The sequence below is a fragment of the Nyctibius grandis genome, chromosome 3 (assembly GCF_013368605.1).
Source record: "Nyctibius grandis isolate bNycGra1 chromosome 3, bNycGra1.pri, whole genome shotgun sequence".
Classification (NCBI taxonomy): Eukaryota; Metazoa; Chordata; class Aves; order Nyctibiiformes; family Nyctibiidae; genus Nyctibius; species Nyctibius grandis.
The window spans coordinates 24,284,909-24,299,659 of NC_090660.1; the positions used below are offsets into that span (position 1 = coordinate 24,284,909).

The 14,751-nt window shown below is 39.8% G+C and overlaps 1 protein-coding gene and 1 pseudogene across 2 annotated transcripts in view; one reads left to right on the forward strand and one right to left on the reverse strand.

Moving 5' to 3' along the window:
- Positions 1–14,751, forward strand: part of CDH12 (cadherin 12) — a 184,378-nt gene that overhangs the window by 153,413 nt on the left and 16,214 nt on the right. For both annotated transcript variants that reach the window (XM_068397004.1, XM_068397005.1), the window contains one exon: positions 13,859–13,995. In XM_068397004.1, the coding sequence (XP_068253105.1) occupies positions 13,859–13,995 (137 nt within the window). The remainder of the gene's footprint in view (positions 1–13,858; positions 13,996–14,751) is intronic.
- On the reverse strand, positions 7,295–7,907 carry LOC137661462 (zinc finger protein 330 pseudogene; annotated as a pseudogene).

Consider the following 14,751-nt stretch of genomic DNA (forward strand, 5'->3'; position numbering starts at 1 on the left):
CCCGTTTCCCTTTCTGGGAAAGATGCGTCACATTGGAAGTCTGTAGACCTGGCAACGAAGAGACCATCCCATGATCGAAAAACCCAAAGTTCCGCTGGTGACACCAGCCTCGGAGCCATGTGTTAATTGTCTGGGTCTGCCTAAACCATTCAATATTCTTCCCTCCTACTGGAAGGATGGAGAAAAGCACTACCTGAGCACCTGATCCTTCAATCACCCACCTCAAAGCTCTGAAGTCTCTTTTGATTGCCTGAGGACTTCTCTTTGTTACCTCCTCACTGCCGACACAGAGAACCAATAGCGGGTAATAGTCTGAGGATTTCACCAGACTAGGGAGTTTTCTAGTGACATCTCTTACCCGGGCCCCAGGAGGCAGCAGACTTCCCTGTGGGTTGGGTCCAGTCAGCATATGGGGCCCTCTGTTCCCGTCAGAAGGGAGTCACCTATGACAAGTACCCTTCTTTTCTTCTTAGCATGAGTGGTTGTGATGCAGGGGGTAGGCTGCCTAGGTGACCCCTCCACCCCAGAAGGGCCTACATCCACATCATCAGTTGTCTGCCCAACCAATTCCAGGGCCTCATATCTGTTGTGTAAGGGCACCTGGGAAGGAGAGGCAGGCTGAGAGCGGATTCGTCTGCCCCCCCGAGCAGTAACCTGCTTCCATTCTCCCCTGTCTCCTGGGTGTCCTCCCTCTGCCTGGTGACGAGGGGGTAGGGGGTCCTTTGTCCCTTGCACTGTGGTCAGCTGGTGCATCTGTCTCAGAGATGGTAGAGTTTGATTCCACCAATCAATTTCCCTTTCTGACTCCCTGATACTCCTCAGCTTGGACACCTCCTCCCGAAGCTCTGTCACCAGGCTGAGCAGCTCCTTTACCTGGGCACATCATCTCCCATAGGTGTGCTCACTGCTGCTGCTGTCAGATACTGGCCTGAAACTCAGGCACTCTGCAGCCCGGCACCCGGACGGCTGCGTGTGCTCTCGCAGGCTCTGTCCAGGTGGCTGCATCTAGTCTTGCAGCTGGCGGGGCCGCGAGGGACCCTGAGGGGGAAGCTTTTTGCTGGGTGGCTGCCATGGCTCCTGCTGTTCTCAGCTCCTCACCAGCGGGTTGCAGCCCTCGTGTGAAGGGGCAGGGCCCTCTCTGCACGAGCTGCTGTGCCCACCCTTCCTGACGCTCCTCTCAGACTCATTACACTGCTGAACTCCTGTGGAAAAGGGGACAGAGGGGTACAAAAACTTACTTAGGCTTCTATCAAAATAATCTAAAATTCTCTGCTTTTTAAGCTGAAATATTTTAACAAATACAAAGCTGTGTTTCCACTAAAAGACTAGATACGTCACTTCAGCGGGATGTTCAAAAACACTCACTTGGACTATTACAACAGTTTTACATCAGTACCTTCGAAAATCTCTACAAAATCATAAAGAAATATGGCATTTTGAGTGGAATGATAAAGGAAAAGTCATGGTAAAACTGTCAGAAATATTTTAATGTATCAGTAAATTGGGAGGTGTATTTATTTTTAGGTGTGGCAAATGTGATGTGGTATAATATGAAAGGCAATTCTGCCACTTACATAGCATCGCCCACACAAGCATCTCTACTTTTTCCTACCTGTGAACAAAGCAATGCCACTAAGACCTTTCTACCTATGCTCACCTTGGGGTTTTGTGTTATTATATGACAGTAAAGGCATGTAGAGCAAATTAGACCAACTACATTGTCTGCTTGTATTTTAGTTGCATCTGTATATGCAACCTTGAGATGCTCATTTCAAAGCATCAACCATGAGAGGGTTATCAACATCGGTTCTGCAAGTGCAACTGCCCATTAACCCAATTTGTGAAACAAGTTAGGTTAGAAAACAACTGAAACCGAACTACTTCTTTACAAACTGGCCCATTTCATTTTAAAAATAAATTGCATTTGGGAGAACTGTAGGACTAATACTGACTGGAAGGAGGTGAGGGTAGGAGATGATAACCACTTAACCTGGAGCAGCAGCAGATGCCCTGCTGTGACTGTCTGACCGGGCACTTAGGAGAGATTTTAAGACTTACTGGCAATAAATAGTACTGAATAGTGGTGCTGGTTCCTTTTCACATTTCAATTAGGGTTTGTTTTTTGTTTGTTGGGTTTGGTGTTAGTTTGTTGGTTTGTTTTTTTGTGGTTTTTTTTTTTTTTCTTCATGCCCAGTTCCACCACCGCCTCCCCCCCCCGCCCCGAAAAAAAAAAATCAAAAAATTAAGCACTGAGATTATTATGTGTCTGCATGGGTAGGGCTCTTCCAGATTTCAGCAAACAAATCTGACAGCAAACCAGTCAAGGTTTCCTTTGGTTTGACCTCTAAGACCTCAGCAGTGTGCTGAACATATTCAGCAAAGCTACAGAAAGCTTCTGCTCACATTAAGGGACATGATGGCTTAATAAATTATTTAAACATATAAACAAAAAAAGGCAACCGAGCAGAACAGCATCTGCCACTTTGGAATATTACCACGTCCTTTACATTTTTTGGTTAATGACAGGAAAATTTTACAGCAAAACTTCAAATGTTATTTTGCTGTTATTAGCGTTACATTTTTCTAATAACTCATGCTATGAATAGATAAGATTACGTTTTTATGTGACAGTAGATAAGTTTGACTGGATCTACTTTCTCTAAGCAGAATATCACAGTATTAAAACCAGGGTATTAAAACTAGCAGTTCTGCACAAGAGAGATCCTATTTCTTTTCATTATATTTAGAAATTTATTTTTTATATTAACAGAGTTTTATTCACAAAAAAGTATTTTTATTTTATTATTACATATATATAATTTTTTATACATCTAATACTTTGTATGCATACAGCACAACAGTTGCTGGGTTGTACAGTGTAAAGGGAACTTAAAAAAACATGAGAAGGAGCCCTGTGGTTGTCTGCTACTGTTAGGCAAGTAGTGCATTGCACCTTACTTCATATTATCATGCTGCACAGAGGAGAAAAACGGATATTTACCATTGCTGCTCTTGTAAAACCTCATGAGACAGCATTTTTAAGTTAATAGAAAACCACAAGACTCAGAATCAAGGGTAATCTTTAATCAAACGAAGGTATGAAAAAGAAACTAAAGTAACTTAATAGTGATTCAAGTGCTGCAGCCCTGAGGAAGACTGTGGAAATCTATCATATTTAGCCCTACAAACAGATAACTCAGATGACTGTATCATTTAACACAGGAAAATAAAATGTTATGTTACATCTAAGTATACTTGTTTGAGCTTCATGGCTTCTCTAAGCATGCGTAGTCTACAGAGGACTTGCTTTAAAAATTCTTGATTGCACTTTTAGTAAAATCATAACAATCATTCCTCAGTCTTAACTGGAATGGAAGGTACTTCCAGTAATCAGCAGAAGAGTTCAGCACATACATTCGAAAAGAGCAATAAAGAACTGACTTAGTGTTTCAAATATATATGTATGTACATATGGTGATACAATTTTTCTGAGTTTTACACAATGATAACTCAGTGAATGGATCATCTTAGGAATTGCAGGAAGGAACTTTCGCTGGCAGGATGGGATTTTGGAGGACACGAAGTGGTTTGCATGCTTCAACACATTACATTCTCTAACATTTTAATCTCTTCCAGCCTACTTGAAGTCTGCATTTCTTGTTTCTCATTGTAGTAGTGAGTTTTCTGTTTCTCTACTGTTTAATAACTCAGTCTTTAAAAAAAAACTTTTCTAGTTATATTTTAAAATATTTGGAACTACATCTTAGAGTAGATTTGTAACTGAGTATGATTAGCATAAAGATACTGGTTAGTGTTATGTATCAGAATTTAACATTACAGGGACTAATAGGATTATTCTGTCCATCTTTCTAGAAATTTCTCTTATTGCATAGTCTCCATTACTTTACTCAGCTCAGCTTTCCGGTACTAAGTGACAGAACTCATTTCTTTTCGCTTGTGTGCAGCATAATATACATCACCGCTGTATAACATTTTCCCTTTCTTAATTTTGCCCCTCTGCTTCTCTGTGCTGAACAAAATAATACCTTTCCTTTCTAGGTGTTTAATCCCATCAGCTATCTATAGACCATTATCATGTCTCCCTTTTGTCATCTCTTATCCAAGCTAAACATATTTTAGTTCTTTTAATCTTTCCTTATAACTCACAATGCCTAGACACAAGGCCGTTTTCCTTGGTCTTCTGTAAACTATGTCCAATTTGTTGATATCTGTCTAGTGACATGATGCCCAGGGCAAAATTCTGTTGTAGAGGTGTCATTTTCTTAAAACCTGGTTATGTGTAGTAATCTCTTAATTTCCAGCCACAGCACATGATTATTCTACTCATGAAAATTACTTTGGACTTTCAGGTAGTCAAACCACACCTAAAGTTTCATTTGTATTCTTCTAGTCCCTCAACCCTTTTGCCACTCCTGCTTTAGATGTTTCTTTCATTTATTTAATTATATATGTATTGGAATTACAAAAAATCCTAACTGATCACGATTCCCAAATGAATCTTACTATCTTTCATTTATATTTCTAAATTTTTTTGATTCCCATCTATTATTTCTGATATGATGGGTGGTATTTAACTGTCCTAAATTGGCATAAACTCTGAATTTAATTTATCTGCAGTTCAATATTTAAATAAAAGTGAATGCAGTTTAAACAATTCAAGTTCATGTTCACAAATAGTGATGTATCACATTACAGCAAATTGTTTCATCCCTCACCTTTCTTTGCAACATTTTTCTCCCAAAAATCAGTGTTCTATCTCACTAAGTACCAGAGTAAGGAATGTGCTTTACATCAATGAATGAAGTGTGAGTTGGGACAAGTATTGATATTTTTATAAAGCACTTCTGTCAAACAGGTTATTTGTCCCTCTCAAACTAAAAAAATCAACAGGAATTTTTGAGGAAATGTCTGTTCTGCATGAAGGCACAATAATGAGAAGCCATTAACCTTCAAATGCCTAATTTCTGATTGTGGTGAGCTCATATTGCCACTGCCTTTTTTAACTCGAGGATACACCTTGCAATGAGGCACCAAGTAATTTACTAAGAAAAAGAGGAATCACTTAAATCCATGTCTTCTGAAGTCAGTCAGTCAGCTATCTCTAAGGATCTTGGCCTGAAGATCTGATATTTTACATGATACAAAATGTAGCCTTCAGTTACAGGAGAGAAATTACCAGGACGGTAATCCTTTCCTCCTTTGAAGATCAGCCTTAACTTTGTCTTGTTGTTGTTGTTCCCATTTCTTCCCATGATCTTTCCCCCTCAAAGCAGAAAAAGTCTGTGTTTCTGTAAATTCGTTCATTCCCTTAATCATATAAGATTCATAGTTCAGAGTAGCTAATTTGCATATATTAACATTTCATACGTATTGCTCATTTGCTCCTTATCAACAGAACTACCTTCAGTAGCAATTCTCTCAAAGTGGTCAAACTGAAACCTCTGAAGTGGGTGATACTGAATAAATCAATTTCAAGCACCGAAATACACCAATGATGCAGCCTGGACTGAGAAAGTCACCTTTACCTCAGTTGAATGAGTTGCCTAAATCAAAACCTGCATCCCAACCAGCTCCCCAGGTGTCTGCAGCGTGACACAAGCACTCTCAGAGGTGCCTCAGGCCATCTGAGAGCTGCAGGCACTTCTTCCTCACACCACTGACAAGCCATAAGGGCTTTCCAGAGTGACTGGGCAAGGATGCAGTGCTTGAGGAAGATCAAAAGGGACTGGTGACCCAAGAGAAGAGCACCTTCAGCGAAATTAAACTTAATCTTTCCTCTTTCCAATATGGTTCAGTTAGAGGGAAAGGCATTACGTACGTACTTGAAGTTGGAAAAAATTGTGGGTTGGAAAAGAATAGTTTCTCTTAGAAATGATATTTCTTTTTATCTCATCATCTCAGGAATTTTCTTACATCTAAAATACTTCATTCCAGTGCTTGGGTTTGACAGGCTGTAGTTAGAGTAATCAGATGCTTTCTAAACTGGTGTTGGCAGCCAAATTTTTCGGAGTGTACACAGAAAATTTGTGGTTTGGGTTTTCTTAGCTTCACCATGTGGGTCTGCTTAAGGTACAATTCCACAATAGAAATTGAAATACAGGCAAGAATATTTATTCTGATGAGTGGCACGGATGATAAAGGACAACTCTGTATCAAAAATAAAAATTAAAGGAATGTCCCTCCTCACCTTTTTTTTTTCTTTTTTTTTTTTTCCTTTTCTTCTTTTAAAAGCCTGGTTGCAATTACTGTACCCTATTTGTGGAACAGTAAAATAAAAAGGAAAGCCAGTAATTAAATGTTAAATGTGTTACTGCTCACTGAATTGGATGATTCCTTTCCATTTTCTTGCCAAATCCAATTGAATAACGTAGTTTACTCCTTCAGATGATTTTGTGTGTGCATCCTGTTGCAGCAAGAGCAAGTTTGGTCAGAGTGCCTTCAGCTTAACAGTGTCTCTAGGGACATGATCCATGCTTCCCTTCCCTGCTTACTATACAGTGACAAAGGGTGTGGACAACATCATTTCTTCACTATTCCTTTCAGCATCTTGGGCAGGTCAGAGATCTACTCCTCATGTTCACCATCACTGCACCATACCTATCGTCTCTGTTTTAGCACTCTACTAAAACTCCTTTACAGTTTTACTTCTGTGGTATTTTGCCTTAATCCTTCCAGTCTAGCTTGCAAGTAATCTTCTCTTCCTCTAAAATACACACACTTATATATGTCTTACCTTGCTCATTTCCCGGCTTGAATTGCATGGTTGTAATATCACAGAATCACAGAATCACAGAATGTTAGGGATTGGAAGGGACCTCGAAAGATCATCTAGTCCAATCCCCCTGCCGGAGCAGGATTACCTGGATCGTATCACACAGGAACGCGTCCAGGCGGCTTTTGAATGTTTCCAGAGAAGGAGTCTTTTTTTTTTTTTTTTTTTAATCTTTCAGTTGACTTTTATTGTGCAGACCGAAAAAAAATGCAGTCAACCAACCCACTACTACATTAATTTTATGGAATCAGTTAACAACATTATTGTAAAAAATAACAATTTCTGATGAGCAAATGGAAACAAGTTGCACAGCCCTCCCGCGTTCTTGTATTGACAGGGGAAAATGGCATTGAACCATCATATTCAGTAACTCAAGGACAAAACCACTCCTGTTGCTTAGGGGAATAAAAATATTCCTGTTTTTTTCCCCAGTTCCAAACCCAATATTGGTTTATACCAAAAAAAAAAATCTTACTTGGAGTTACTGCAGAAGTCTCACACTCTTTACTCTCTAACTTTGATATGTAAGTACCTGATAGAGCTATCCTACTGGCACGTACACAAGTAAAGTGAAGCATTGCTTGGCTCCTTCCAAGTGTCTTTAGCTTGCCAGCATACTAAGCTTAATCTTCTGGTTCCTCATAATGTGCATACCCACTAGCATAGGTCCTTCCTAAATTCAAATTGCTGAATACATCTGTGGTCTCAGTATCTGAATCCTTCCCTCCTTCATCATTGTCATCTTCATCGTCATCTTCTGCTTCATATTCATCATATTCATCCTCACGGTCACCTGCATCTCCAGCTTTGCTGGAGGAGAGGCTTTTCCAGTAGGCATCATAACCAGAAGCTCCATCTGCATCTTCACCTCCAGTCTGTCGGCCAGACTTCAAAGAGCGTGTTGACATGCTCAGATGCTTTGTCTGCTGAGTTTCATGGCCACATTTAGGCCAGGGAGGCTCTTTTCCTTTTTCCTGCTCGAAAACCTTATTTCGCACATAATCGTCACAAAAACAAGCCTTACAACGCATTCATGAATGCTGCCCAAGCCTGTTACAGGATACACATTTAAATGTCTCTGCTTCCAAAACTTGACAGCTGGTTTGATGTTCAAACTGATCATCTTCACAGAGGAAATTGTGGCAAAAAAGAGCAGGCAAATATTCTGCCCCCATGGTCCCAGACACTTCTTTTGCACTCGATGCATTCTGCATCTGTGAGAGGGCAGATGCACGCATGCGTGCTGAGACACTTCCTCCTGTGACACACCCAAGCTTCACAGAAATCACAGATTGCACCCACCGTTGCAAGTCCAGTACTGTACACACCAGCATGTTTTATTACACAGTCTGAAGGCTTCATCATGCATTTGGTTTTTCCACATTGTGCACAAATGGGTAATTTTTGAACAGAGTTACAGAAGTAGCAAAAAGCTCTATTCTTCTGTCATCTTTGGCACTTACCACATTCCATTGAAGCATTACAAGGATGTTTGGCTAAATTGATGTTGGCTCTTGAAGCCCTTATCTGCTTTTCATGTTCACGATGGTTCTCAGCTTTCTTACGAGCGACAGTCTTCTTTTTAGGCATTTTTCACTATCTGGATTGCCGCGCTCCGTAGGTCCCGGCACTGATCTCTGGGGAGGTCACTCACCGCTTCACTTGCTCTGACGGGGAACCCGCGGGGGGCCGGGCCGGGCCTGCCACCCCCTCAGCGCCCCTTGCTGCACCCACCCGGCTCCAGCAGCGGTGCGAAAGGCAGTTAATATCATGAACAAGTTTTAAGAACGGCATATTCCATTTCAGATGATCAGAGTTTAGCCATGTTACCAAGTGTTTCATCGACTCATCTTTCAGGTCCAGTATCAGAAAGAAAACTTTCTGTAAACAAATGTTTTTTCTCCAGATTCATAAGTCCCCTCATGCACCTCATAACCAGTGATATGGCAGAGCTACACAAGACTGTTCCTGCTTGTGCTCTTACTTTTTAGGAGGTATGGGTGTATATGGGCAAGGTATTGCAACTCTGCTCCTTTAATTAGTCTGTGAGACCTTCCAGTCTGAAACAACATCAAAGCAGCTTGTGTGAGGCCTGGATGCTGCTTTTCTGTATGGACGGATGTAGCTGTCAGCTACATGTTAGCACAAGGAAGTATAACTACATCAGGGTGCCTCTGGGCTAGAAATTCAGGACAGAGAGAGCACTTAGACCTTGATATGACCCAGCTTTCACCGTGTCGAAGTTGTGCACCTTGTAAATTTTTCTGGTCCTCTTGATTCTCTGTTACTTTTACTTTCTCTACATTTATGACATCCTCTTCGAAAGAAGATCTGAGAGTGCTTCCGTCACTAGAACAATCCCAGCAAATGCAAACACATTGTACAAAGGTGTCCCTATATCCTTGAAAAACATAGAACAAAATACTTAGGCCAATACTTTGTAACTGTCCTTCTTTGGAGGCAATAAAACCCTATCAAAAGAGAGCTGAGAAGAGAAAATGATACTGAGCAACAATGGTGGCTATAATACATTTTAGCTGGTGGAAATATCAACAGAAAATTTTATATGCGTGTGTATATATGGACTGCAAGAGAGATTTGAGTATGAAACTGTAACAGTGTAGGTTATTTGGTATCAAGGTAGTACTAGCAAGACTAGAATACTCAGCTGAATATTGTAAAACAGAAAAATATGGCTATTAACTTGAAAAGGATCTTGTAACTTTCTCCTAAGCTTCCCTTTTTGAGCTTAGTCCAAGCCACAGTATGCTTTCCTCTGCAAATTTGGAAACAGCTGGTGAAATCCCCACTAAGAGCCAATTCATGGGCACACAAATGCATGCTCTGTATTATGTTTAAGGATCAACTAAAAAAAAAAAAAGAAAAAAAAGATGGTAATATGTTGTAAGTTCTTGCATGCTGTAACTTGTTATGCGATTCCTCTGTTGCATTGTGTCGCCACTGCTGCCACTATCAAGATAGAACAACAAAGACAGACTTTGGCAAGGTTTATTAACTTTTGGTGAGAATGGACCCCACTGATTCCAAGGCCATCCCTGCTAGGCAGGGGAAGTCTTTCCCTCTACAGTTTTATGACCAAAAAACACAACCCAAGTCCTGAGCTTCACAGCCTCCTTAGCCTGCTGCCACGTCCCATCCCTCCTGAGCACGTTGTCACACATGTTTCTATAGCAGCAGCAGGACAGCTGTCCAGTTCTTTTATTCATGGTATAACAGTCTGAGGCAACTACAGTTGTCTGCTTGGCAGCTCAGAGTTCCTGTTACCCTCACAAAGGTGATCTGCTGTCACTCGTGTATTCATCAACGCTTCATTAAGCACTCTGCTGTCTTCTGTGCTGCAGCTAGAGTCAACACAGTCTTCCCCATTGTCCTCTGCTCTTCAAAAGATGAGCCCTCTTTCAGGGGAGTGCTCTGTGAGACCCCATGAGCTACACACAGCCTCACCGTTTAGCCAAGATGAGTGCAAATTATTCTTGGAGCTCCTAAGAAAGCAGTGTATGTCTTTGCGAACACTCTGAATGAGAGTCCTTCAGACTTCACTCTTAGTATTTTAAAAACAAAATGTTTCCATTCTGACTCTTCTATCTTATTTGATATACAAATACAGCTATTCTTGGGGAGATCCAAACAATGTTAGCAAAGGTATATCCTTCCACACTTATCCTCCTGCCACTTCAATAATACATCCTGGAATACTATCCTCTTCTGGGAAGTATTTTCAGGGAGACATACAGTTCAAAGTTTCTTCCTCGTCAGTGAATATAAACAATATATCAATGTCCCGGTACTCAGAGCTGACAGGCAGGCCTGTTCAGGTGCTTCTGAAAGTAATACTGCTGTGTCCTATGTCAACAAGTAAGGCTGTGCCTGTTCTCCCTAACTTTTCAAGGAGAGAGCTGCCTCTTGGGATTAGTGCAGTTTTCCATGATCTGTCTTGCAAGGACTCTGAGCAGTCAAACAAACCAGCTTCAGTTGCTTCAAACTGCTAGACCATGACTAGAAGATCTAGACAGCTGTCCTAAAACTAGTATTTCAACAGAGTTCCTCTGTGTCACAATCTAACAACAAATGTCAGGCTTTATGTCCCAGATACCTGGGTTTATCTCTGGAAAGTTACTGATTTTTCTGGTTGAAGAGCCCTTTCCCATTTCTTCTCTTCTTGAAAGCATTTTTTGCAAGTAAGAGAGCTCAGGCAATACTGTTGGCCATAGAAAGAGACTCTTGCTGTGCTGCTTACAAAGAATCCCACATTGAGCATCAGACTGTATGAGAGAGTGCTTTTGGGCTGTAAAAGGAACCTACACTTCTTTTAGGGCCTTCCTCAAAAGTGACCTCTCTTTGGGATGTTCCAAAAACTCACGTTTGAAAAGCAGCCAGATGGGGTCCCATTCACTTTTTCCTAAGCCTTACAGGCTTACTGAAGAATCTGGAAGCAATACTATATCCATAAGAGCTGTCTGTAAGAGGATCTTCTGCCAGATATGTTTTCATGGATGCTGCACATGGACAACCAATGAAAAGAGGAAGAATGGCTACTTGTTTGCAGTTTTTCCTGTAATATATATATTTTAGGCAGTACATCTCCAATACTTCTTCCTACTCTTCCCTCTGTAGTCTAATTGGGTATTTAGCTTCTTAGGATGAGAGATGCTGAAATGACTGGCTACTCCACCCCTGATTTTACCATATGTGCAGCACATGGAGAGAGAAGGAAGGGATGTCTTTAAAGATAATGCCAAAGTTAAAAAAAAAAAGAAGTCTAACAATACTAACAGTGCTGACATAATAGCATCCATAGTGTTAACACCGGCGAAAATTAATTTGGAAGAACTGTTACAGTTCTGTTTTTATCAAACTTGAATTCCACAGATCCCAATCCCACTGAAGCCAAGAGGAATTCTGCCATTAGTTTCAACAGGAGTGTGCTAGTCTTGCAGTGTTTATTGTGGACTTTGATCCTGCTTATGCTTATGTTTAGGAGCAGGCATACTGGGCCTCTGCATGAAGTTAATCACCTGCATGAATGTTTGTGGATAGTTTTTGATCAGATCAGATTTTGATCCTACAAATATTCATGCTTGAACTCAACTTCAAACACAACTGTTCAAACTGAATATGTTTTCTGCAGTTTCAAAGCCTCCTGGTAAAGGAGGCTATCACCTACACTGTGCTTTGAATTAGGTCCTGTACTTTCTTCATTGGCTTGTACTGTGGTGTGTAGGGTACTTGGACAAAACTCATCTTTCTAAGGGGAAAGATAAGCAAAGTTACTTTCTCATGCTTCCATCACATTTATTTATGTGTGGCTGCATATTTAATTTTTGAAGAAATTATAATCTATTAAACATGCAAAGCCTGAAAGAGTAATTTTGCTGTTCCTGAAAGAGTGTCTTGGTGTAATGATATTTCTAATAAATGGCTTATATATTTTTCATAATTTTTATCTTAACCAAATTTTGAACAATGAAATTGAAATTACAAATGTGGGTAGACAATATTATCATATTCAAGAAAATGTGCCTGCTCAGCTGTGTAAAAGGATACATGCTGCCTTTAGCAAATAGTTTCTGAGGCTTTTCAAATAGAGCGGTGAACTGGTAATGATGCCTGTCAGTTGATGAAATAACGTATTTCACCTACAGATAGGATTTTCTTGTGATTTTGATTAAATAAAATGTCTCCAAAGGAGCATGGTACCTTATTTGTGATTTTTTTACTATTCAAGTGTTCCTGAGCTATTGGCATTCTTGAATCCTGATCTGAGATATTTTCTTTGGGAATATGCCATATACCCCTTTCTACCATTGCTTCCTTCTACAGCAACAAACATCGTGTTTATCATTACATTCCCTATATATTCTTTCTATAAATCACACTAATTAGAGAAGGAAATGCTAACTTTTATTCTTATTCTCACTGGTTTACATGAATTGAGGTGTCATAGACACAGTCCTCTGGCCTTTGTGATCTTCTAAATGTACTTGTTGTTGAGGGCCATTTTGTTCTTATTGCCTACTGCTCACAAATGGCTTTCTCAATTTCATCCTGCCTAGTTTTTGAGAAACATCATCAAGGTATGAAGAGACTAACAATGAAAAGTAAATTAGTAGCTGGCGGCACTGCATCAGAAAAATTATTATTCTGTTATGACTACAAACAGTAGCATCAAATGTGAAAACAGACTTTCAAATTAATTAGCATTTAAAGGAAATGGGTTTGGGATAATTATCAGATTGCTTTTAAGCAGCTATGTTTACAAGCACATCTCTGCTTTCTATTAACTCCTTGCTAGGGAAAAACAACAAATAAGTACACATTTTAAGTTTTGAATCTGTTCTATGTTCATACTTTTTTACAAAAAAATGCTCAGTAGAATAAAAAACCAGCAACATTGCCCTGTTCCTCACAACTCCAGTGAAAGTTGCCTATTCTTTCCAAAGGCAAAGAGCTTTTTATTGCACCTATAGATGTGGGGGAATAAGCACACTCTTCTCTGTCTCCCATACTGTGACTCTTCCAGCATCCCTTAGGTGAGGGATCTTTGAGTAGACTGTGCCAACAACCTGCAAACGTCCCCTGGGACACCTCTTTGCAAGCCCAGTGAGGCTACTACCAGCCTATTGCAGCTACAAATGGATGTAAAGAGACCAGATCTGATCCTTCTTCATTGCTGCTCATACCTTAAGCACTATTTCACATATCTTTTCTCTTTTTCCCTCTAAACCTATCTAGTGATTTCCAAAGTGACTGGTGTAAGCGATCAGGGTCACAGAAACTGTGCATCATCTTCTTGGGAGCTCAAAGATTTGAAATAATCTGAACATCAGCAGTACTAAATTTTTTATTATATCCCCTTTTCCCTTGAGCATTCCAACTCTGCAAAAAATAAATAAACAAATCATTCTTTATTGTCTTCTTCCTGCAAGGATGCTATTAGCTGCGAAGAGAAAAATAACAAAACTTGAGCTAGCTAGACTGCTGTTATGATAAATTAGTAATCTTTGCACATTTGCATCTACTTTGTTTAATATTTTTCACATACAGATACTTCATCGATTGGAAAAATGATGTGGACAGTTACTTTACAATAGATGCTACTGAAGGAACCATTGCTACTAATCAATTACTGGACAGAGAAAGCACAGCACAGTACAATTTCTCTATAATTGCAAGTAAAGTTAGTAAGTATGACACAAACTGAATTAATATGCTAATGTGCTATTTTTTTCAGAATGTAGTGCTCAAGCATAAATATACTGTAAAGAGTGCATGTATTACCAAGAGATTATTTAAGAAGGGCCAATAAATATCATTTTGCCAGACTCATTGTGAGGCTAAGTGTGATGTTCAAACAGCCCTGTATGGTAAGGTTTTTCTAGTAGCCCTCATGTAGGCACAGTTCCCTCAGAAGCTGAAAAACATTTTGTCAGCATGAAGAGCATGAGGAGCTGTATGGAGACCTTCCAATTCTTATTTCTGATTTTGTATTTCACTTCATATGAAATTAGGTTAGTAAAATAACAAGTCTGTCAATCTGCTTTTTTAAGGTAGAAAAATTTAAAGATTCATTCGATTCTCAGACAAAAAGTACACTAAAATTAAATCAAGATTTAAGGCCCTAAATGAATCGATCTGTGTGCTGCATCTCTGCTCTTATGTTTTCTCTCTGCCCAAAACTTTATGCCTAACCACTTGTTTTCTCTTCCTATATGATTTGTGGTGGGTTTTTTCATCTTTTTCTTCATTTCTTCATTTTCTTAATTTCTTTTTTCTTCTAGCTTTTTTTTTTTTTGATAAGAACTCCCTTCTTCCACTGTATTATGTGGCTGAAGCTTTCTTCATTGCCATCCTTCCGTGTAGCATTCCTCCTTCATAATCCTGTCAAACCGAAACTCTCACAGGCGTATACCACCCTTTGAATACAAGTCTTTTGGTCA